At 39.9% G+C, this 24,220-nt stretch overlaps 2 protein-coding genes across 2 annotated transcripts in view; both read right to left on the reverse strand.

The window, feature by feature from the left end:
- Positions 1-19,688, reverse strand: part of LOC134069625 (macrophage mannose receptor 1-like) — a 36,528-nt gene extending 16,840 nt beyond the window's left edge. The window contains exons 1-19 of the mRNA XM_062525633.1: positions 19,562-19,688; positions 18,852-19,238; positions 18,167-18,328; positions 17,874-18,029; positions 17,550-17,663; positions 17,281-17,418; positions 16,652-16,828; positions 15,937-16,094; positions 14,471-14,584; positions 14,249-14,364; positions 13,841-13,989; positions 8,503-8,702; positions 8,293-8,402; positions 8,115-8,196; positions 5,892-6,033; positions 4,790-4,825; positions 2,628-2,794; positions 2,302-2,366; positions 1,883-1,983 (exon numbers count right to left, since the gene is read on the reverse strand). Coding sequence (XP_062381617.1) covers positions 1,883-1,983; positions 2,302-2,366; positions 2,628-2,794; positions 4,790-4,825; positions 5,892-6,033; positions 8,115-8,196; positions 8,293-8,402; positions 8,503-8,702; positions 13,841-13,989; positions 14,249-14,364; positions 14,471-14,584; positions 15,937-16,094; positions 16,652-16,828; positions 17,281-17,418; positions 17,550-17,663; positions 17,874-18,029; positions 18,167-18,328; positions 18,852-19,238; positions 19,562-19,628 — 2,641 coding nt within the window. The 5' untranslated portion in view covers positions 19,629-19,688. The remainder of the gene's footprint in view (positions 1-1,882; positions 1,984-2,301; positions 2,367-2,627; positions 2,795-4,789; positions 4,826-5,891; positions 6,034-8,114; positions 8,197-8,292; positions 8,403-8,502; positions 8,703-13,840; positions 13,990-14,248; positions 14,365-14,470; positions 14,585-15,936; positions 16,095-16,651; positions 16,829-17,280; positions 17,419-17,549; positions 17,664-17,873; positions 18,030-18,166; positions 18,329-18,851; positions 19,239-19,561) is intronic.
- A 1,929-nt stretch (positions 19,689-21,617) lies between these two features.
- On the reverse strand, positions 21,618-23,953 carry LOC134069632 (macrophage mannose receptor 1-like). Its single transcript, XM_062525646.1, has 4 exons — positions 23,826-23,953; positions 23,280-23,669; positions 22,580-22,753; positions 21,618-22,452 (listed from the first exon to the last, which is right to left on the reverse strand). The coding sequence occupies exons 1-4, from the start codon at positions 23,908-23,910 to the stop codon at positions 22,190-22,192; spliced, it is 912 nt and encodes a 303-aa protein (XP_062381630.1). The 5' UTR covers positions 23,911-23,953; the 3' UTR covers positions 21,618-22,189.
- Between the last annotated feature and the right edge of the window lie 267 nt (positions 23,954-24,220).

The following is a 24,220-nucleotide window of genomic DNA, read 5'->3' on the forward strand; positions in this document are numbered from 1 at the left end:
AAAGAAGGCTTAAAGCTGATGGAAAAGATCCTTATCTGTCTTTGCTGAATCTGAGAAGCACACCTTTGGAGGATGTCGGAGCATCACCAGCCCAGCTGTTAATGGGTTGACGTTTGATAACAAGACTTCCGATGACATCACAGATGTTGACACCTCAAATGGTAACCAATACAGTTAAGACAATGCTAGAAACAAGACAAAATAAACAGAAGGAATACTTTGATCATGGATCCAAAGCACTTTAGAAACTTCAGGTTGGAGAAATGTCAGAATATGGCAAGATGGAGTATGGAATGCAGCCCAGGTCACTGGACTTTCTGACCAGCCAAGATCTTATGTTGTACAAACACCTGATGGACAAGTGTACAGAAGGAACAGGACATTTCTGATGAAAGCAAAGGAACAAAGTAACAAACCAAAACCAACATTTGACTCAACAGAATGTCTGTGACAGCTCAGAGGACAAACAAGAAATGGACACTCAAAACAAAACAACAACCAGAGATGTCAGACCTACAGAGCTTCCAGGGGCCTATTGCACAAAACTAGGATAAGGGATTAAGCCGGGATATCTTGGTTATCCTGACTCAATTTATCCGTGATCCAGTTGCACAAAAGTGGGATAGGGGGCAGCAGGATATGTTATGGTAGAAGTTACCATTGTGTGGCACAGTAATATCATCACTCTTGAACTTTCAGTTTCACTTTGTAGTGAGGATATTACTGCACAGAGTCTAAGTGCTCCCAATGTTATTCCGCCACACAATATAGTTACCCCTCTTACCTGCTTACAAATGCACCACGTTTTATTTTGTCTCACCATACTTGGTCGTGTGACTACTCGTGTAACTGTATTTTAATAGGGAAAACATGGAGGTGTTTGGTCGCTTCTAACTTCATCTCTGTTTGGATCCTAATGAATGCATTGGGCTAGCTAAATGCTATCAAAGTTGCGCCGCGCACCAGAGCCAGTGAGTGCACGCATTGAAACGTGAGAGGTATGTATCAACTCGTCTTAGTTAAGGGAATAACGTAGTTTAATATGAAAAAACGGTGAAGTGTTCCTTTAAGAGTTCAGACAAAGACGTCAGGTCAATCAAATTGTTTGAGTGGCCTTTATGATAATGAACACCGCGTCACCTGAGTGTGTTTGGTTGTTTTTGTTTACAACAAAATCGCTGGAGAAAGGAGAAGTGTAGATTTTGCTATTGTGTCTGCTATGTAGTCTGATGTAGCCAACTCAATTCCATTTAGAATTTGAGTTTGCTACTGCACCATTTGGACATGACTACGTCAGAACCTGTAGATTGAAGCAGATTGAAGCTTGTCCCAAAACTGAGTGTGGTGATGCTACCAAGCTAAGCTAGTCTAGGAGAAATCCGCTTATTTTTCATAATAGATCTCCGCTTATCAAGATCTGAGTAATGATTCTTGAAGTTTTCATTATACATACAGTATATCTCATATACTGTATGCACGAACTAGCCAATAACGTAATAACAGCCAATAACGTGATCATTTTAAATGAATGAAGCCATTAATGTAATAACTTGCCAATAATGTCATAACATATTAACCAACAGCATATGAACTTTTTTACAATAATGTAATTATTGGTACTTTTAGTCTTATGATTCTTTGTGAATACAGGCCCTGGACAACATGGAGCATAGACATTTTTTGAATGTCTTGTCTATTAAATACTATAGCCATACTATAGCCATACTATAGCGATAACATTATGTAAAAATCGTTGTTTTGTCACATTCTTCTGCTACTGTATGTCTACGTCATTTTGGATGTTTTAACCTAAGAAACACCACATAGAGCCTTTGCTATCATAGCTTACTCTACCAAAGACATCATTACCATGTTTACTTACCAAAGGACTGACCCATTTTCACACAGGTCTCGTCATTGGACACAAAGTTTGGTTGGTCTTCATTCCATCTTTGAAATCCCACTGCAGTCCCATCCATCCACCTAAAGGAAAAGATTGAATGAAAGACCTTGATATTTTGGTAAGTGCTTTTAATTTCCAATCATTCATGCCACAGTAGTTCTTTCAACCCACCAAAAAGCAGCTATCCGGAGCCATACGAATGAACACTTCATGGCAGAAATACAGTTATGTTTGATGATCTAATTTTTTTGTCGGGCTCACCAGTTTTTTCTCATAACTTACCATGACTATGCTAACAGGGATATTTATGGTTTTGTAGTATCGCCTTGTTATTCGGCTATAGATACAAAAATCACACTTAAACAGGAGTAAATGTTTTTACTGTAGCTTGTGCTTACTCTGTGTTTTGATCCAAGTCTATCTTCAATCCAATGTAAAACTTCTCAACATGTGCCTTTTGAATCTAGAAGACAAAGACAGCAAGAATGAGTAACAAGGCTGCTCGACTACAAAACACAGGCCACTCATAAACATCAGCCTTAGTATCAGCATAACTATGGCCGAACAACCGTGGGGATATCGATGGCAATCACATGTTCACTCTTGTCTTATTGGCTAACCAAACCATGAAGTGGCAATTGTAAATATCTCTTATAATAACAGACCATTTTAATATTACAATTACCATTTATCAACAGACTCTATAGCAAAAATGATTAATTACCTGTTGCCACAGAAACACCCTTTCTGCCTCACTATCGATGACCGCAAGGTCCCCATGTCCTCTTTTGCAAATCTTTTGAGCGTCCTCCATTTGTTCGGTTTGTCGCTTTTCAATATAATACTGATGATCATTGAATTCTATCCATCCATCTTTTGTGACATTATAACCTAAAGGCATGAATGAATATATGTATTTACCACTAAATGTAACTGCAATATACTGTATAATTTATAAGGTATGATTTGACTTGACAGAACAGACAGCATCTCATCAACTGAGAATTAAAGTGTAACTGCACCCCATATAGAGGGGACTTATGAACACATTTAAATAAAAAAAAAAAATGCATTTCAAATATATATATAAATATATATATATATATATATATATTATATATATATATATATATATATATATATATATATAAAATGAATAAAACAAATATATAAAATAAGTAATTAACAAAAAAAACTAAAAACAGTTACAAATTGATGAGCAGAGATGTGACACTAATTGCTTAAACACATTAGCAGAAGGCAATATCTCTAGCTTTAAAGTTTGTTGCAGAGCGTTCCAGGCGCTAGGGGCATCGAAAAGAAATGCAGCTTTGCCAAGCTCTGAGTGCACACTAGGGACCCTGAGAGTGAGCCAGTTGTTTGGTAGGATCCAAGGTTCCATTGCAATAAGGAGGAGATATAGGGCGGCAGTTTACCACTAATTGCTTTAAAAGCAAACAAGTGCCAATAGAAACTGCGCCTCGAAGAAAGAGAGGGCCAGCCAACCTTACTGTCAAGAGTGCAGTGGTGCGTACTATAGTTATCACCAGTGATGAATCTAAGGGCAGAATGATAGACAGAGTCTAATTGCTTTAAAATAGATGCTGTTGCATGCCTATAGATGACATCACCATAAAACTGATAAAAATGCAGCCTCAACAACTCTCTTCCTACTGATCATGAGAAAGCTGGATTTGTTTCTGTATTAAAATCCCAACTTCTGACGGAGCTTGGAGGCAAGGCTGTTAATGTGGGACTTAAAAGAGAGCTTCTCATCAAGCCAAAGTCCTAGATATTTATACTCAGAGACTCTCTCTATAAGAGAGCCATCATATGAAGTTTCCTAAAATCAGCCACTTTAGCTCTTACAAATAACATAAATTTGGTCTTTTGAGAGTTAAGAACCAATTTAAGATCAGAGAGAGTGTCCTGTAGTAGGTTAAAAGAAAGCTGTAAGTTGTCGACTGCAGCCTGAGGGGTATATGCAGTACAGTAAACGATGGTGTCATCTGCATATAGGTGGGCATGGCAACCAGTTAGGGAGGAGACTAGTTCGTTAATATAAATAGTAAAAAGTACAGGACCTAAAACAGAGCCTTGAGGGACAATCAGGGCAGCAGTTGTTGGGGCGTTTCATTCCTAGTTTGTAACGACCCGGTGACGTAGATTCGCCAGAGAAGTGCAGGACTACGTCAGCTTTCCAATAGCATTTTGGACCAAAATGCCATGGCATGTTTCAACCTGTACAAGGCGCGGAGAGCTATTTCTCCAATACAAAATCATACGAAATGTTACTTTTCTCGGGAAACACTATTTTTGTCAATATTAACCCTGGTAATAGTGTAGTTCACCACTTATGAGTAATTTCAATCAATCAACAGCTCAAAAAACATGTTTTAGGGTGGAGTTACACTTTAAGGTCTATCTGTCATGGTTTGCTGGGCAAGTCGGACCCAAATGCAGGGCAAGGCAAGACCAGGCAAAGCAAAAAATATTCAGGAAAATCTTTACTAGAAAAGAACAAACCATGTGTATGATACAAACAACAACATCAAAGACCAACAAAGACTAAGGGAAGACAGAGGGCTTAAATAGCCCAACAGGGTAACACGAGACAAGTGAACTTAACAAGGGATTAACAGGGCTAATAATCAGGGACAGGTGAGGGGCAGATACTGTACAGGGAGAATCAACAGAATGCACAGAGCACAGAAGACACAGAACACAGGAGCACATGGCACAGGAGGTAAACAAAGGAGACACAATGGAATACAAAACACTAGACAGTGAAAACAGAACGTGACAGGATCCCTACACTATCTGACATGTCCACAATTAAAACTTAAATAGATTCATAGACAAAAAAGACACTTAGATGATACTCACGTGGAACGGTAACATTGGATTCCAAAGGGGTCATCCCTGTGTTACAACAACAAAAAATATTTGTAGATTACTTGGACTTGGACACACAAATCATTTTTGGTAGTCTATTTAATTTTTGAACCAGTAATATTGTTCAAAACAGCACCAGACCTCGTTCGCCATGTTGTTGGTGCACCGTTTTCTGAGTAGAGACCTTGAACAAGCTACTGACGAGGTTTGGTGCTGATTTGAACAATAGTACATAATTATTACTGGTTAAATAAAATGCTATTTGGGAAGTGTTTAGTGCACTGTTTGCAATTTAGGACTATAACGTATGCCGGTGCAAGCTCTGTAGTGCTTTATCAATGAAAAATACTGTCTCCACAGAGTTACACTTTAATTCAGTCAAACGACCATATGACAGAACTGGGTTATTTAATAATGATGATAATAATAATAATCATCATCATCAATCATCATCATCATCATTATTATAAGTTACATTAAAATAGCGCCTTCCTCAAACCCAAGGTTGTTTTACATAGTGGAAAGGAAAATACAACAAACAAACAAACAAAAGCAACATAAACAATACAATACAAGATTAAAAGAGTAGGGGGAAAGATAGAGCTACAGTATGTGTTGGGTGTGGAGAAGGGATCATTGCACAACAATGTCTTGATGTGCTTTGAGTAAAGGAAGAGAAGGACAGTTCAGGACCAAGTTGTATGCCAATGTTTTTGCGGCATCCACGTATGTACAGTATTTCTATGGGGGAGCCACCATAGATATACAGTATATAGAACCCTACTACTAAGCGTTCCGTTCGCGATGCGTAAAAGCCATTTTAGAAGACTGGTCTATATCTTTCGAATGTACGTGCCACATTCGCGTCTGGTGTAGCTACCTCCATTGATTACAGTGATTATTAACTGCTGCAGTATAAGCTTCGCGAACGGAATGCTTCAGTTACGTGCCTGGTGTACAGTAGCTCCCCTGTCAGTGTGAAGACTGTGTCTGAAGTTATCAAAACCTCACAGTGTGTTTTAATAGCTGAGTACAGTTTTAGGAATATTATTTTACTTCATTTCAGTAGCATCTCAAGAAAACTTTGTTCTACCTTTTCGTATCTCACAAAATAATTGTCTTTTCGTTTCACAAGGAAAATCATTCCACTTCTTTGATCGAAAATAAATTCCAGCACAGTTCTCCATATTGTTGACATTATTTGGCTCTCCTTCCTGCCAGTTTGTGAAAGAGGACTGAAAAGGAGAAAATGATTAGTTAAACTTAACATGACATATTACTGAAGATTAATTACCCATATATCATGTGCAGAAATAATATCTGTACAAGATTATGCGTGCATTGAAACTAAATTAGTTTGGTAACATTGCAAAAACAGCAGTTTATTTCCTGGTTTTGGAACAGATAGCATTCAAATTGCACCGGAGTTCTAACAAACCGTACCCCAGACCCCTGGTTCCTGGCAGACCCTGGGTTTGGTAGACTGTGAGTTCACATTAGCAAAAATTACAGAACAATCGGTTCCAAACAAACTCGGGTCCGGACACAAATGGTCTAGTGTGAATGCACCCTGAGACTCCATGCTTGTGCCCTATCAGTCCATCCCTTTACAGTAATGAACAATGGCACAATAATTTAAAAGGCCTTCAAATTGCCTGGATTATATTGTTTGATAAATTAGGGATAATACCCTATCCTACCCTATTGATTTATTTATAAAAGTGCATACTGTATTACACCTATACATACCCTTATTCATTCTATTTATCCTCTACATACAGTTATTCTTACTCTTTTCTGCTTTTTTTCGCTTCTGGTTAGACGCAAACTGCATTTTGTTGTTTTTGTAGCCTACTTGTACTCTTCACAATGACAAAGTTGAATCTAATATAATCTAATCTAATCTAATCTAATGTAATAGAGCACTGGTCATTTAAATCCCGACAAGGCGAACAGGATAAGGTTTGATGAGGACCCCTCAAGCTGATTTCAAGATATTCGAGATATTCTGCAATATACCTATTATAATATCTTACCAGATCATGTGAAGGACAGTTAGAAATGCCTGTTGTAATAGTGTCCAGGGCATGGTTAGGTGGTGTGGAATAGAACACCATGAAAAAATATAGCCTAAGGAAAATCTTCACAGCACAACATTGCTAACTAGAAAAGCATTCAGAGAGCGCAGCTACCTCCGCCTGCCTTCTTCTTCCTAGGTTGTCATACATTTGAACCTAAACTATTCAGATCGCCACCACGCGGCCATACCATGCTATTACACCACTAAGCTAAATACATAAACGGCTCCGGAATCCCGACGGAATTACGGATCACTCCCAATCGTTTATTCCTTGGGTCATGCCTGACATTCGCTGAAAATTTCAGCGAAATCCATCCATTAGTTTTTGAGTTATCTTGCTAACAAACAGACAAACAAACAAACAAACAGACAGACGAACGCCGGCCGGTCCCCGATGAAAACATATATCTCCTTGGCGGAGGTAAATTATATTGCCAATAGATGGGAGTGCAAGCAAGAATATCCTGCGTTGTGTTGGACCGTGCGGTTCAGCCCTGCATATGCCCGGACTCCATCCCGCAAACAGCAGCACCTCAGATCAGAAGTCGAGCATGTGAGCAATCAAGCTAAAAGCCCAGGCTGCTAGCTTTCATGCCAGCACTACTCTTAAAGGTTTACTAACATTCCACACTCACATGGCATCTGGCATCTGGTTATACAAGCAACCTATTATCAGCGCCAACCAGGCTATGATTGCTTTTAGGTAGTTAGGATGCTGACTTTAGACCAAACTCATAGGAGTGCAGCATTTGAAATTACATCTGACCTTTTCTTATCCTTAAATGCCCCTTCGCTATCTTACACCCCCTAAAAATCATTATGCCAAAAACCTGGTAAAAAGTGCAATTATGCTTGGTCCTTAATCGCATCGTGATTAAGGCATTAATACAGGTATTGAAAGCCTTGAAAAAAGTTGAAAAAGTTGAAAAAGTTGATCAAGAAAAAGTACACAGTCCAGGTGCTGTGAATGGGAAACAATCTGTCATCAGAATAATCGATTATATAGCTTTAAACATTACGGGTCCTTAACAATCAAAGCGCACATTTTAAAACAAATGGTGCAAATGCATTATATATCCTTTGAAGATTGCACCTTGGCCCATTGCTATTATGACAGATTTGCCAAGTGAATGCACCTCATGGGAATTTTTTTGAAACATTTTAAAGACAAGACAACTGCAGTTAGTGTAGTCTTTGATAATCCAAGTGCAGATTTTTTCCCACATCTGAACTCACCGAAGACCCATCAGACCATGTGTAACCAGCATTAGGATCTGGAGCACTGTAGCCAATCCATGCATCCCTTTGTCTGTAATCTCTGTCAAATACAATACAATTGCTCTGAACATCATATTCAATTACAACATGTGTAACATTGTAATTCTACACAAACAAATATTATTGAATTTCTTACTCATATCTACGTTCGGGTTCGTCCAATTGACTGTGAATACTTATCAAATCCCCACCAATAGATCTGCAGAACGCCAAAGCTTCAAACCAAGTCCTCTCTACAGAATACAACTAGAAAAATAAAGAAATATCTCATTGGTAACACAAAGTTGTTACTGAATTTTGCAAATGACAGTGACAGTGCTGAAACCCAGAATTGACCGTGCTGAACCTTGTAACAGAAGTGTCTGACTCCCAGGGGTTTCCATCCCTCTGCACAGCTGGGAGCGGGTGAGGTAGGTGGGGCCGGGGTGGTCACCACTCCCTCGGCCTGGTGCTTGCAGATGTACTTCTCCTTGCTGGAGCAGCTCAGCACATCCCACAGTCCAGCCAAAGTCCCAGTCGTCATGGCCACACAACCCTGCTTTTGGCCTATTTTGACAAAAAAAGAAAGTTTAAAATCTTACTTCTTAATTGATATAATATCTATTTCATGCTCACATTGTAAAGAACACTGAACAAATTATAAACGCAATATTTTTGTTTTTGCCCCCATTTATCATGAGCTGAAGATCTAAGGTTTTCTCTACACAAAAGGCCTATTTCTCTCAATGTTGTTCATAAATCTTTCAGTCTGTCTAAATCTGTGTTAGTGAGCAGATCCAGTCAGTGTCCTATAGACCAAAGTGAGGGATTTCAATTTGATTCTGGCCACTATAGGAAAAGATAGGTGAAGTTGAGTGTCGTCCGCATAGCAATGATAGTCAAATCCATGAGAACGAAAGGCCTCAACTAAGGAAGTGGTGTAAATACAGAAAAGCAGGGGCCGTAATACTGATCCCTGAGGCACTCCTGTAGTGAGGTCAGGAGACTTTTATACCTGTTCCTGTCAAGACTTAAAGGTAAGATTTTAACCAGTCAATAGCTTTCCCAGAAATTCCCAGTTCAAATAGTGTAGAAAGGAGAATATCATGGTTACTGAATTAACACTGATGACAGAGCAAAGGACTTACTCGAGGACTACTCTCAATGCTTCAATCACAGACAGAAGAGCAGTTTCAGTAGAATGACCACTCTTGAAACCAGAATGCATAGGGTCTAGTGGGTTATTCTGATAAAGGAAGTCATTTGCTTGAAGACCACTTTCTCCCAAACCTTTGACAAGAAAGGAAGAAGGGAGACAGGTCTGTAGTTCCTCACATCAGTTGGATTAAGTGTACTTTTCTTCAGCAAAGGTGTAAGTATGTGTGACTGCTGGTAGAACAGCGGGACTGAAGAAGAGTATATGGGACAGGATCCAAAGAGCATGTTGTTGGACGGCTTTGCTGAAGCAGTTGAGAGACCGCTTCACACCAGTCAGTATACCAGACCTAGTCTGGCTATCACCATACTAAGCTCAATCTTTTAAGATTGAACATTAGCATGGGGAGTCTGTGCTTTATTTTCAACCAATCAGACCAACGATCCGGTGCATCTTTTGGACAAGCTAGTTTGTGATTGGAGCCAAAGGTTCTGGCAGGGAACAGAGGAGAAAGATGTGCAGGTTTCCAGCCTGAGCTGCCAGGCGAAATCTAAATTCGCCAGGAGTTCAGGCAGGGTTCACCCAGCCTATACCAGACCTATATCATTGATGTATGATTAACGGACCTGCAGTAAAAAAACAACCATGTCAGACAAACTTTTTCAGGTTTATTTCGGCTTCAAGAAGAAACAGGAATAACATTTCAAATGAAAATCATCCTACCATGCATACACAAGCCACAAAGCTGTGAAACCGTAACTTACAGTTGCTTTGTCGTCTTGCGGAAGTGAAGTGTGGAACCAACTAAGTCAAGTAATGAATGTGTAGCTGCTGCACCATCTAATGGACAAACTACGTAATGCCAGGACTAGGCGTTGCATTGTAAATGCAGCCTAAATGAAGGATCGATATTCAGTGTGTGTGCGTGTCTGTGTGTGTGCGTGCGCGCGTTTGTGTGTGCATGTGTGTGTGTGTGTGTGTCTCTCTGTGTGTGCGTATGTGAGTGTGTGTACGTGTGTGTTTGCCCACAGACTTTCATGTGACCAGGGGCCTCATTTATAAAACTTTCTTACGCACAGATTTGATCTAAGACCGTGCGTACGCTCAAATCCATGCCAACGCTCAGATTTATAAAGACCGTCTTTGACGTAGAAAAGTGCTTATCTCAACGTCAGGTTCCAACCTGACGTACGACCATTTCCTTGTGGTAGTGCCAGGGTACTGCAAGTAATCTGAGGTCCAAATGCGATGAATTCTCAAAATTCCAAGAAGACCAACGATCTCATGTAGTTCTCTACCATATGCATGATCAATATCAGCAGAAGTTGTAAGTAGTAAGTATAGAAGTTAAAGTTTTAACTAATTCTTAAAGGTTGGAAAAGGAAAGTGAAAAAATCCTATAATATTGTAGTGGAGGCTAAAAGTGGAGGCTAAAAGTAAGTAAACGCAGTTTATTCACCCCAGGCATTTCAAAAATAGAGTTTATCAACCTCTCCAAAGACGTATTCACCTATTTCAACTTTTAACATTGAAAAAGCACACTGTATTATCTGCATTCACAATATGAACACTCATCAACACGAACCATTTAATCCACCAATCTTGAATTTCCCCTTGGGGATCAATAAAGTATCTATCTATCTATCTATCTATCTATCTATCTATCTAGCCTATCTATCTATCTATCTATTTTATAAACACTTGATAATATCCTCTACCATAATCAAACATATTCTGAATGCGTTATGAAACGGCGCATTACCGTGATCACAGAATTCATGGGTTACCCACTTCTTATTTTACTACTACACCCGTGCCATGCCTATAGGCTATATCTTATCTATTTCATAGCATTCAAAAAAGCAGGCAGGCCATAGAGTCATCTATATATTTAATGTTCCCATCGATATTGACCATAAAGTGTCCATTTACGCTCGTTTAGAAGAGGGAAATATGACTTGCGTTCATGATATTCCAAGCTCCACAACAGAAAGATAATATTATAATGTAGGCTATATATGGACAGGTATTTTTCAGCATCTTTACATCGCAAATAGACATAATCTATAGATAGATAGATAGATAGATAGATAGATAGATAGATAGATATTTTATTGATCCCCAAGGGGAAATTCAAGAATTTGGTGTTAACATTCCATTCTCACGGTAATTGCATTGTTGCCTTTATCAAACGCACGCACAGGCGCATTACCGTGATCACAGAATTCATGGGTTACCCACTTTATATAAAAATATATAAAGGTAAATAGACATAATCTATCCTCTGAAAAGCAGAGTTTTGCATCTTCATAATTGCGGCCGAGTTGCAATGAGTTTTAGCACGCGTCTGATTGCATAGCCTGTGTCTGATGGCAGTGCCCAAGACCAGATGGCAATACGTGGATAATAACAATTAGGATAATGCAGGCTAAAATATAAAAATATATAAAGGTAGGCTATAAAGGTCACTGGACATTCTTGAAAGTAAACAGTCGCTGACATCGATATTGCTTGAATCCCGACGCGCAGAATGAATGAAGAATGACCGGTAAACTACTTATACTATTCGCTATACAGTAAAAACATAGCCTATCCATAAACGTTCGGTCTACATGACATACAGTATCTCGCTTATAATGTAGTCCGCCGTAGGCTACATGGGCAGTATCTAACCCTGGGTCATATTGGAAACGCCATACTGTACCATAACGTAGGCTATAGGCCTAAATTAGTATGATGTACTGTAGGTATTTCCGTCATAAGGTAGCCTACTATGTTCTATTACCAAAGTAAACCTACTACATTTGCCACACATTGCCTACTACATTACTGCAAGCAGAAGGAATAAAAGCAAGCAGAGGACAATGGACATGGATGCATATTTCTTTCCAGAAAGCGCTGCTTGGAAAATTATAATTAATTATTCGAACTAACAGCGCATAAACATAGGTTAACATCAGATGGCATAGGCTAGGCCTTTACAGTTTTCAATATGTATTTTAGGTACAACTCAGCCATTGATTGCATTAAAGCCTATGCTAATGATATTGATGAGGGGGCGTGTACAAGGCGGAGACCTAAAATCACCCGGCTGCGCACAAATTCACGTTCATTTGCGATTTATAATGGCCACATCTGCAAGAGTGGCGTACGCATGTTTTTTTGTGCGTACGTTCGTTTCTCTGAATCACACGTACGATCATATCAGAAATGATCTAAGATCAAATGAACGATGGTTTCTACACGATACTTTTATAAATGAGGCCCCAGGTGTTTCGGTGTCTCAGGTATCGTTGACCAAAAATTCAGGAAATAGATGGTGGGGGAAAATGAATAAATAAATAAAAAGGACTTTGGCAAACCCTATTTGATATCATATTCTAAAAACGGATAGTTCCGGTCCTTGATTGTGATTGGCTGAATCGCGTTCGATACCGGTGTAAATATCACGATAACCTCATACAGTACCTTGACCGCATTTCGTTCTAATGCGCTACCACAAAACTATTAAAACAAAAGTTACAGTGGCTGCGTCTTGTTGTTGCATGGCAACCATACATACTGTATGGAGGCAATATATTTCTTGGCGGAAGAATAATTATCTGAATACATTGTTACATTTTCTATGCTGTGCCTTTGTTTCATGAAGTCTTGCTAGATTGAAGTAGTAATCGTTTTAGAAAAGCAATAAGCCACTCAAGTCCGTGGGTTAATCGAACAGCTAAGGCGGGTTTAGGCACTCCGCTTCGTCGTGCCTAACAACGCCCCTTAGCTGTTTGATTATACGGTATAACCCACGGCCTCTCGGGGCTTATGTAAGGGATAACGGCCGACGAGGTGACCGGTTCGATGGAAATAATGGCTAGGTGGAGGTCTAGAACTCCGGCGACGTGCGAAGCACGGAGACGGAGTTACCTCCGCCGTGCCATTATTTCCATCGAACCGGTCGACCTCGAAGGCCGTTATCCCGCTTATCTCCCGTTTGTTTTCATAACCTGTATATTTAGAACATAGTTTTATTCCACCGTTGCGTCCGTTAACATTGCTAAAACTGTCTTGACTGTGGGACTACTTTCCGCCACATATCAACTTTCTACTTGCAGGACAAAACTGCCGTTACTAGTTCTAAAATGGATGGTTGCTATGGCCAAAGGCCAGTCGTTAGTTCTAAATGGCTGGTTGCTACGGCCAAAAGCCAGTCGTTAGTTCTATCTCTCCCGTTGTCAAGCGGGCATATCCCAGGATTCTGATTAACTTTAACTTTGAAAGATCGCTACTTTTATAGCCTACATGGCATCCAACTAGCTACAATCCACCTCCGTCATATGCTACAATGTTACTATGGTTCTGCACGTCTGTATTTCAGCTTGGATGCAACGTGACAGTTCATTTAAACTTCGCAACGAGTTTGGCGAATTAATATTCAAGTGTGATACGGGAACTACTTCAAAGGTAGCAGGTTATACGAAGTTAATGGCCACCCCATCAGCCAATCAGAGAAGAGAATTCCATTGTTGAGGGAGATAATGCTTAAATAAATCATACACACCTGGCATACGTGTATTCCAGTGAGTGTAAGGGACATCCTGTGAGTTGGACCATTCAAACGTGTAACGGTCTCTTTGGTTAGACAACCCAATCCAGAAGTGCTTCTCTGGTCTGGCTCCCACCAGGCTGATGAGAAAGGCATTCTCTACTCTGTAAGGGGAAATATTTAGTGCTTTTTTAGATTATAATGTACAGCCTGTATTACAAAGATAATATTGCTTTTACCCATAGTAATATAAATAGTCTGTGGAAATTTCACAGAGAAACTACAATGATTGGTCAAATTAGCAAAAAAGTTTAGGTGTTGGTTGAATTGGCGTTAATTGGTTGAATTGGCGTTAATTGTTGCAATCGCAACATCATGAATTCCTGAAGGGATTGTTTAACTGTTAACTTTAGCTGTGATTACCTGTTTGGTATATCAACCAGGTGAGCTCCACTGTCTTGGCAACTCTTCTTTGCCTCTTCAAATGTCTTTGTTGTTGATCCAACAAAGTAGCAGTTGTAGCCATATCTGACCCATCCCTGGGAGGTAAGAAGAGGGCTTAATGATGATTGGATGGATGGTTATGAGTTATGAATACTGTAGATTGAGGGGCAATCTGTTTCTTTAAATGGAAAGCACACTCACAGCTTTGCAGCCAGTGTTCCCAGCCTCAGATCCAGAGGAAGATTGGGAGTCTCCAGCTCTTTTACAAATGAATCCATTATTTTCTCCACAATTGGCATCTGCCCACTTTGCATCCTGATGGCACAGAGACAATAGTGACTTTAACGTGTTAAGATAGACAATACATTGAAGGGGTCATATTTGTGACAACCCTGCATTCACCCTGGTCACGTCCCAGATTTTTTCTTAAGAGAAGTTAGCAGAATACATGCAGGGCAAAGTCTCCTGAAGTCCAGATTATGCCTACCAAGATCCATGTGTATGCTTCTGTTCCACTCCAGGAAGACAGGTGGCGTAATGGGTGTGTTGAGAGTGAGCTCTTAAGCAAATGCCATGGTTTTCACTCGTATGGGACTGGAAATACTACCTGACCTTGATACTATAATGTGGAAAATTGTGTCATGCTCCACCCAAAAAAAATACTCATGACTGATGAAGATGCAAAAGAACAACCCTTTTGAACAATGTGTCTGGAGTCTGATCACAAAATCACACTGTTAAATTAGAGAATGAAGACTGGATATGCCTTAAATGTCTTGTGTCTGACCAGGCATTACAAATCGCTAAAATAGGGTCATGAAAAACAATTAAAGGAGAATTAATGCAATTATTCCCTCCGCCAAGAAGGTTATGTTTTCATCTGGGTTTGTTTGTCTGTCTGTCTGGCTGTCTGGGTGTCTGTCTTTGTCTGTCTGTCTGTCTGTCTGGCTGTTTGTTTGTCTGTTCGCAAGATAATTCAAAACGTTATGAATGGGTTTTAATTTTCAGGGAAGGTCTGAAATGACCCAAGGAAGAAAATATTACATTTTGGGAGTATCACTGTCTGGATGCCTGAGGTGGCTATGTTTTCGCTTGGCAGAGGTCTGCGCTCTCTGAGTGCTTTTCTAGTTCACACTGTCGGTATGGAAAAAAAAAGAACTCAGTGTTACCTATAGTTACCTATAGTTACCTTTATGTTACCAATAGCTAGAGCAACCAGGCAGCTACAGTGCTACACCTTGGGGGCATCTTTAAAATCATGCCCCCAGTAGCACAGTAGCTGCCTGGCCACTCTAGTCGTTGGCTGCAGCAACTTGAGCTAGGTAGCACTATTTTGTCTGCACTCAGTGACCTTGAAAAACGGAGATCTGTGAAAAATCGCCAGAGTTCTCCATTTAGGTGAGTGAACTTGTACAATGATATTCAGCCTATGAGCCAATTTCACAGTGTCCAGGTGTCTGGCCTAGTTAATGTTAATGATGCCTTAATTGGCAGGGTAAAACATCTTCCTGTTTCTGTCTTTCCTATAGACTGAGCTGTTCCAGAGGAAGTTAGTTTACACAGTGGCGACATCTTGTGAAATAGGCTAATAGCGGGGAAAAGAGTTGAAGTATCAGTGTAGTTAAGTTGACAAGTGGTTAAAAGCAGTGTCAGCAACTGTGTCTTACTTTGCCTCCCATCAGGACGCAGTCCTCCTCTATAGAGCGGTGGTGAGATGGCTCCTCGGTGTCCCATGTGGTGAATGTGACGGCAGACTGATCGCTCCACTCAAACAGCAGCTGTGTCTTTTGGTCATTCAGACCGATCCACAGCTTATCTGTCTCCACTGCAGAGGCCACGAGCAGAGAAACATTAATGATTGATTAATCAGAACTTGCATGATGAGTGTTTTATAGAATCTTTTTTCAGATTAATTTAATTTCATTCATTCATCTCTTTTAAAGTATCAACAGACAATGATCTCGTGCATGTGGAAGCTGACTGAGTGCTGTAGTTAGGGTCTTGCCCATGGTGTTGAATTACTGTAGTACATTTGCTTAGTTTTTAATCAGTTTTACTGTAGTTCCACTTGAGACTTTGCCCTTTGCCCATCATTTGAATTAGGTGCCTTTGGATCATTTTGCTAAGTTTGTTTACTGGTAGTTGGTTTACATGTTATGGGGGGGGGGGGGGGGGGGGGTCTATGCGTCTGTGCATACCTCATCATGGTCTTGCTTTCCCCCGTTCTGTGATTGTCCCCCTATCTCAGTTAAAAAAACTAGGGCGGTAGTTTCCAGACTGCTTTAGCAGTGTGAATGAAATCGCCACGCAAGGCAGGATGTAAACGCCCAGGCTAGTATACATCTGTTAAAAATGACAGAACTAAAATTTCATTTCACTCACTGTATCCAAGCTGCGAGCGCACAAAGCTTTGCTCCTCTATATCATGAATGCTCAGTAAATGTCCACCAGCATTCAAACACTGAGTGTTAGAATCCTTCCATGTGTTCTTTGTGCGATTCAGAAAATAGCAGTGACCTGCATATGGAATCCATGGAGCACTGCAAGAGACAGGGGGCCCTGAGAGACAAAGGGAGGGTTGTCAGGTGATGAGGAACTAAAAACATTTTATTTCAATAAATTGAAGTGGACATAGAATGGATGAATTGAGTATTGTACTGTGTTCTCTGATGTTAAAATAGTATTAAACTTTGATTTATAAAAACTCAATTGCAATTTTACAAGCCCAAATAAAACCTTGGGTATTGAAATGGTCCATTTGACTAAATGGCGCCATCTTTAGCAACCACAATTGAACTTCAATGAATTTACGATATTTGACATCACAAGTAGGCTTTGTTCTAATTCGCCCATTTTTAGTGGCTATATCTAAGTTCAAGATTTTCGTATGAAGGAGGGCACAACCATGCCTCATGTTCATAACTCATGCACAACCTCTCCTAATTCATCAAAACCAAGAAAAAATGGTTTCCATTCTATGTCTCCTTTAAATGTAACAGATGTGGATCTACCTGGAGTAACAGCAGGAATTGTGGTACTTTTCTCACAAATGTATGCATGTTTTTTTGAACACAACCTATTTTCCCAGGAATTAGTTCCTATGGTATTCAAGGCAGCACAAGACCATCCCTGTTCACGGCTTGGCTGGCCTGGAAAGAAAGATTGAACATGATAGCATTTAACATTTGTTCTTTACAGATACATACATTTCTTCTAGCGGAAGAATTCAGTACTGTGAGAATCATTCATTTATGCAGAGAAAAGAGCACACAACACACACCAACATCCCATCTCAGGTAACGAAATGGAGATCCATCTGTCAATTGCCAGCCACTCTCCGTGTCCAGTTGGTTTAGCCCAATCCAAAAAATGGTTTGAATTCCACTTGTGATACCTTTGTGTTCAAATTAACTTCAGAATTAGCAAGACAGAATCAATTTATATAATGATTATATATTGATTTTGCAAATGATCTTCAGCTATGAGGTCAATACATGGGGGCACTTGGTATGGTATTCAAAAAATAATTTTAAAAAACCCAGTCCTGCGGCTAATAGACAATGCGGCTATACACAGGAAATGACTGTAGTTGGTCAGTGGTCACCTGATATGTAGGTTTGCTCCTGGGGCTCAGTTATACTCAGCAGGTCTGAGTCCTGCTGCTGGCAGCTCCTTCTGGCTTGGTGCCAAGTGAGGGCAGAGTTTTCGTTGACCTGGTAAAAGACGCCAGTCACTGGATTTTTCTTCCAGTCCTTAGTTGCTGCAGAGTGCAAAGAGAATGCAAATAATTATCTTGAATCAGTATAACTGAGGGGATCACAAATTAGATTTTTGGTTTATTGTTTTACTCAAGCAATTTTAGATAAGTATATTTTCTGGAATATCAAAGCAACTTACATTTAGTGGGGCAGAAGCCCCACTTATTTGGGTAGTCTCTGTCAGTCACACAAATAAGTTCTGATGTATCCCCTGGGGTACAGTCTGAGTACCATTTTCCCTGGTACTTGAACGGAAAATGGCATGGACTACCATAGGCAGTTCCCCCAATTGTGTACAGTTCTGTTAAAACAATTTAAGTTGTTAGTAAAATTGTCATCAGCATAATCATAATAACATATACTTTATTTAGAACAGCACAACTTATTTGCTTTCTTTTTTTCAGTGAACATTGCCATAAGTTAGCCTAGTTATTTTTTTTGCACCTTTCCTTTCAGCTGCATACTATATAAATATAGCTGCATACTATGTAAAATAGCAATAACATACTGAAAACCTGCGCAGACTACACTTTACAAAAGTTAAAACGAACGTTAAAACAAAATACAAAGTTAAGAGTAGCAGTTAAAAGTTCAGTGTCTATTTGTACTTGGGCACTGATAGTTACTGTACTGCACTTTAGTTGTACGATACTGTCTCAAGGTGAGGTGTCATGTAATACAATGGAAGTGTCCAGACCCAGAATTGTTCAATGATGACAGATTTTTACATCAAACATTTTGACATCAAACCACATAACTCATTCCACTTTGATTTAATCTAGTCACTTATATTCAACATTACCAATAAATTCTACCCAACATACCTTGGTATGGCTGTGAGCAAAGGCCCTCTGTAGTGCCATGTATTAACCACTGACTAGCAGCGCCAATGTCTTGGGTGAGTTTCAGAATTGTGTTTTCATCCTGAGACAAGAAAAGATTTGTCCCCTTCAGATTTAATAGTGTGTCATTCTTGCACACCCACTTTTGGAGTTCACTTGTTTCATCACAGATGTACCACTGCAGCCCTGAGCCGTCCGCTTTGCTCCCAGCTCCCAGACATTTGCTCATATGAACATTGAGGATGCGGTCGTTGGATGTCCAGCGGAACTTCTGACTGAGTTGGTTGGAATCGCAGTAGAACAGCTTCAGAGGCTGATAGCCTTTTAGGCATTTATTTACATTCTTGTCGTACATCAAGAAGTTACTTTCTATTGGACAAAAACAAGGCAGGAGACTGAAAAACAATGCTGATCAGAATAAAAGTGTTCCATTTCAATAATTTCCTAAGGCAAACCATAGAGATGATTAGCCATCTACCACTGAATTAATCAGTACATTATTAGTACAAACAGTAGCCTAGTAAAAGTGGTGATAGTATTAGATAGATGAAATGTAATAAGTCATCAAACTCAAAATAGCCATAACAGTAATGGCAACAGTATTATTTAATACATGGTTTACTTCAATTGAATGAGTTTCTTTATGATAGTAGGTACACACTACAGACTACACTCTTGCATTGTAGGCATACCTGGTTGACTGGAACACAGTGTGACATGAAGTATGGCCAGAGCCATCGCCCATGGTGTTGTCCTCATTGCAGCAGGCGTCTGGCTGCACAGGCTCTCTGTGTGTGTGAACCTGTATGCTCCAAGAGTGAGCCGAGACTGAGAGTGACACAGTCAAAGAAGCGGGCTTTATATGACAAGGGGGAAAATCAATGTCGAGTCAGCTGAATAAATGTCATCACATATTTCAACAAGAGAAGTAGCTGGCATATACAGTACACTTCTGATTATATTTTCCCCAGGAATTGTATGAACAGAAATTTGCACAACCCATATTTGAAATGATTACCGTGTTTGACTTAACGGCAGATGTACATTTATTTGTGAGTAATGAATAATTATAAAATATTTGATAATAAATAGGCCTAGGTTGTCAGATCTAATAGGATTAGTGACCTGGGCCTGTATTTACATATCATTTTGTCTTACCAATAGGAGTACTCCTAAATCACACTTACAGTAAAGGTTTTAACTAGGAGTTTTCTCTTAGAAGTTATTCTCAAAGTCTCTCAGACCTAGTAAGAAAAACAACTCCTAGAATATAGCTGCAAGCAGCAATGTGCTATATTTAACATGATTATAAAGCTCACTTGAATTGAATGGAATTGAAATTAATTGAAATGCTGAATGTTTTTTGCGTGTTCAGGATGGGAGTCCATCAAGTTAGGTTTCTATATACAGTATGAAAGCATTGCTAAAATATGAGCCTACTTCCTACTCCCCCCCCCCAGCTCAGATCCAACCAAAATGAAAATCATTCTGTTTTCAGATTTGTTTTAATGCTTCCTAGGCTATGTTTGGGTTTTGAGAAATACTGATGTCCTGGTTAGTGATGCATTTTCCATGCAGCCATGATGGTTGTCTGTATATCATAGTCATTCGAGCACAATTTTGATTTTATGAAAGAGATAGACAGAGACAAAAACTATGGAATTATGGAAGGAATTGCAGATATACAGTACATGTACAAACTTTGACCCAACCATTTAATAAAACAGCTCATCCTAATTAATAGCCAGGTAGATAATAATTACTGATATCACCCGTGTTAAGTGCACAGGTAGAAATAATATAAGGCAGGACTTTTACTTTCTGGACCCGGGATGTCTGACTCACACACACGACTCACACAACTCACAAACATACACACAGGTACACGCACGCAGATACACACACACACACACACACGCATGCACCCATATGCAAGCATACACAAACGTTGCAAGAGTAGTAGATAGAGTAGGACATAAGATGGAGACAAATTAGCAAGCATGATTTTTTTTTGTGGAGAGGATGTACAGGACTGAACGGCAGTCATATTTTGTTCCGCTATGCGGTACATCTAGTTGTAAAGGTGTCTGATATCCCGCCATCCACTCAGAACCTGCTGCAGAACTGGTCTCCTCACGGGGTACCACCACCCAATTAGATGATTCTCAAATGGGCTTGGAGTCTGTGATACAGTTTACTTGGATTTCCAGATTTTTTCACTTCTCTTTTTTGACTTCTTTGTAAACAACACTACCACCACCACCACTACTACTACTACTACTACTACTTCTCTTTCCTAGAATATCACCAGTGATGTAGACCTTCGAGAAGTCATCTGCTACTCACGGAAGTTCCCAGTCAGAAAAACCTCCGAGCAAAAACATGTTTGCTGTGCATGCATTGTTGGCAGTGCCTCCATTATCTTAGCTTAGCATAGTGAATGGAATCTCTCATTGCCGGAGAGGAATGTCGTGCATAAAAGTGCGTAAAATTGATCTTTTGAAAAAAAAAAAATCCCAAATTACATCTTGTGGCCTCCGTATTCTCGAGAACAAAGGGCAATGCAGATTAAGATCAGGCGATTGACTTGGAACTGAAAACAAAGGAAGGTTCTCCGCGCTTCTGCAGTTATGCGACAATCTGGTGCAACAGGCCAGGACAGAGGCGCATGAAGAAGACGTTTGTAACGTCGAAACGTTAGTCATGTTTTGCACCTTTTAAAATAAATCTTAAAGAAGACGTCTGTGTTGCACCGGCATTCCTCTTCTTTCATGACTTGGAACTGACTTAGTGTTCTGCTGCTGCATAACTTTAGGATGGAAAGTTTCATTGTCAGCATTTTGTTGTGGTTGATGCTCTTGTGAAATCAACATGCTTGCTGAACTAGGGAAACGTTTCCAAGTTTTTGCTGTGCATGTTCACATTTTATCAGTGTTATTCAGGTTAACAATGACTCAACCTTGTCTTTGGTGTGTCTGGTAATGATGAATAACTCCATGTGCGAAACACAGACACACACACAATACTCACATAGGTGTACAAATCTGGTATTTTAGCAAATAGGGAAATGGAGAAATCTACATTATAGTCCAGGTGATATGTGAAAAAATCGTTCACTTTTTCATAAAAGCATGAAACTTGGTACACTTGTACAGTTTGGGGCCCTGAACATTTTTAGAGATGGAGCCATCGCGAAAACGCCTCGTGGCGGCCATTTTACTTTCCGCCATTAACGAATTATGTATTTTGCCTCATACTGTATCTCCTGAACCAAACATGGTAACACAGAAAAGGTGATGTCTACCCCTATGTTTTGATGGTCAAGGAGTCACTGTGTCATATTGAGAAAATACAGGAGTCGTATTGCTGTACTGCAATGGGTAATAAAGCCCACTGATTATGGAGAGAAAAAAACACTTTGAGTCACTTGATATGTAGGTTTGCTCCTGGGGCTCAGTTATACTCAGCAGGTCTGAATCCTGCTGCTGGCAGCTCCTCCTGGCTTGGTGCCAAGTGAGGGCAGAGTTTACGTTGACCTGGTAGAAGACGCCAGTCACTGGATTTTCCTTCCAGTCCTTAGTTGCTGCGGAGTGTAAGGAGAATGCAAATTATTATCTTGAATCAGTATAACAGTATCACAAATTAGAGTTTTAGTCTATTTGTTTCACTCAAGCAAATTTAGTATTTTCTGGAATATAAAAGCAACTTACATTTAGTGGGGCAGAAGCCCCACTTATTTGGGTAGTCCCTGTCAGTCAAACAAATCAAACGGGGTTCTGATGTATACTGTTGGGTTAGGGTACAGTCTGAGTACCATTCTCCCTGGTACTTGAACGGAAAATGACATGGACTACCATAGGCGTCACCCCCAATTGTGTAGAGTTCTGTTAAAACAATTTAAGTTATAAGCAAAATTCCATCAGCATAATCATAATAACATATATTAGAACAGCACAACGTGCTTTCTTTTTTTCAGTGAGCATTGCCATACTTTAGCCTAGTTATCTTTTCCTTGCAACTTTTCTTTCAGCTGCATTGCTACATATGATATAAAATAGCAATAGCATACTGAAAACCTGCACAGACTACTATTAAGCTAAGGATAACAATTAACAAAGTTCAGTGTCTATTGTATTCGAGTACTGATAATTAGTGTACTGCACTTTAGTTTTATGATACTGTCCCAATGTGTCATGTACATAGCATGACACATTCGGACAGTATCATAAAACTAAGGTGCCGTACACTAATTATCAGTGTACTGCACTTTACCGTGCTGACCCAGAATTGTCCAATTGTGACATATGTTTTTACTTTCTGACATCAAACCTCAAACCACATAACTCATTCCACTTTGATTTAATCTAGTCACTTATATTCAACATTACCAATAAATTCTACCCAACATACCTTGGTATGGCTGTGAGCAAAGGCCCTCTGTAGTGCCATGTATTAACCACTGACTAGCAGCTCCAATGTCTTGGGTGAGCTTTGGATTTTCACCATCCTGAGATAAGAAAAGATTTGTCCCCTTTAGATTTAATAGTGTGTCATTCTTGCACACCCACTTTTGGAGTTCACTTGTTTCATCACAGATGTACCACTGCAGGCCTGAGCCGTCCGCTTTGCTCCCAGCTCCCAGACATCTTTTCGCGTTAACATTTAGGATGCGGTCGTTAGACGTCCAGCGGAACTGCTGACCCGGTCGTTCGGAATCGCAGAAGGTTAGCCTCAGAGTATGATACCTGTAGCCCGTTAGGCAGTCATTTACATTTGCGTTGTACATCAAGAAATTACTTTCTGTTGGACAAAAAAAACAAGGTAGGAGACTAAAAAACAATGCAGATCAGAAAAAAAGTGGCCCATTTCCATAATTTTCATAAGGCAAACCATTTAACACTGACTTCCTTTACTCTATCTCACACTACAGACGACACTCTTGCATAGTAGGCATACCTGATTGACCGCAACACAGTGTGGCATGAAGTATGGCCAGGGCCAGAGCCATCGCCCATGGTGTTGTCCTCATTGCAGCAGACATGTACCTGCACAGGCTCTCTGTGTGTGTGAACCTGTATGCCCCAAGAGTGTGAGCCAGCAAGACTGAGAGAGCCGCAGTCAAAGGAGCGGGCTTTATATGCCAAGGGGCAATGGGACGGGTCAACAAGTTAATGTCTAACACTCTGTAAAGCGCCTTGAGACATGTGTAATGTATTGGCGCTCTATAAGCGACATTAAATTGAAATTAAATTGAACAAGTCAGCTGAACAAATTTCAACATTTTTACAGGAATTGTATCGATGCACATTTGCACAATCTTGTGACTGAATGTGAGATAAACAGGGGCAGAT

This window comes from Sardina pilchardus, chromosome 2 (genome assembly GCF_963854185.1).
Source record: "Sardina pilchardus chromosome 2, fSarPil1.1, whole genome shotgun sequence".
Classification (NCBI taxonomy): domain Eukaryota; kingdom Metazoa; phylum Chordata; class Actinopteri; order Clupeiformes; family Clupeidae; genus Sardina; species Sardina pilchardus.

Bases quoted from the DNA above. Each gene is read 5' to 3' on its own strand.
- LOC134069632 (XM_062525646.1), bottom strand. From the start codon at position 23,910: ATGTCTGCTGCAATGAGGACAACACCATGGGCGATGGCTCTGGCCCTG. The intron at 23,670-23,825 runs GTATGCCTACTA...TTTGTCCAACAG, and splicing joins ACTGTGTTGCGGTCAATCAG to AAAGTAATTTCTTGATGTAC. The intron at 22,754-23,279 runs GTATGTTGGGTA...TTGTTTTAACAG, and splicing joins TTGCTCACAGCCATACCAAG to AACTCTACACAATTGGGGGT.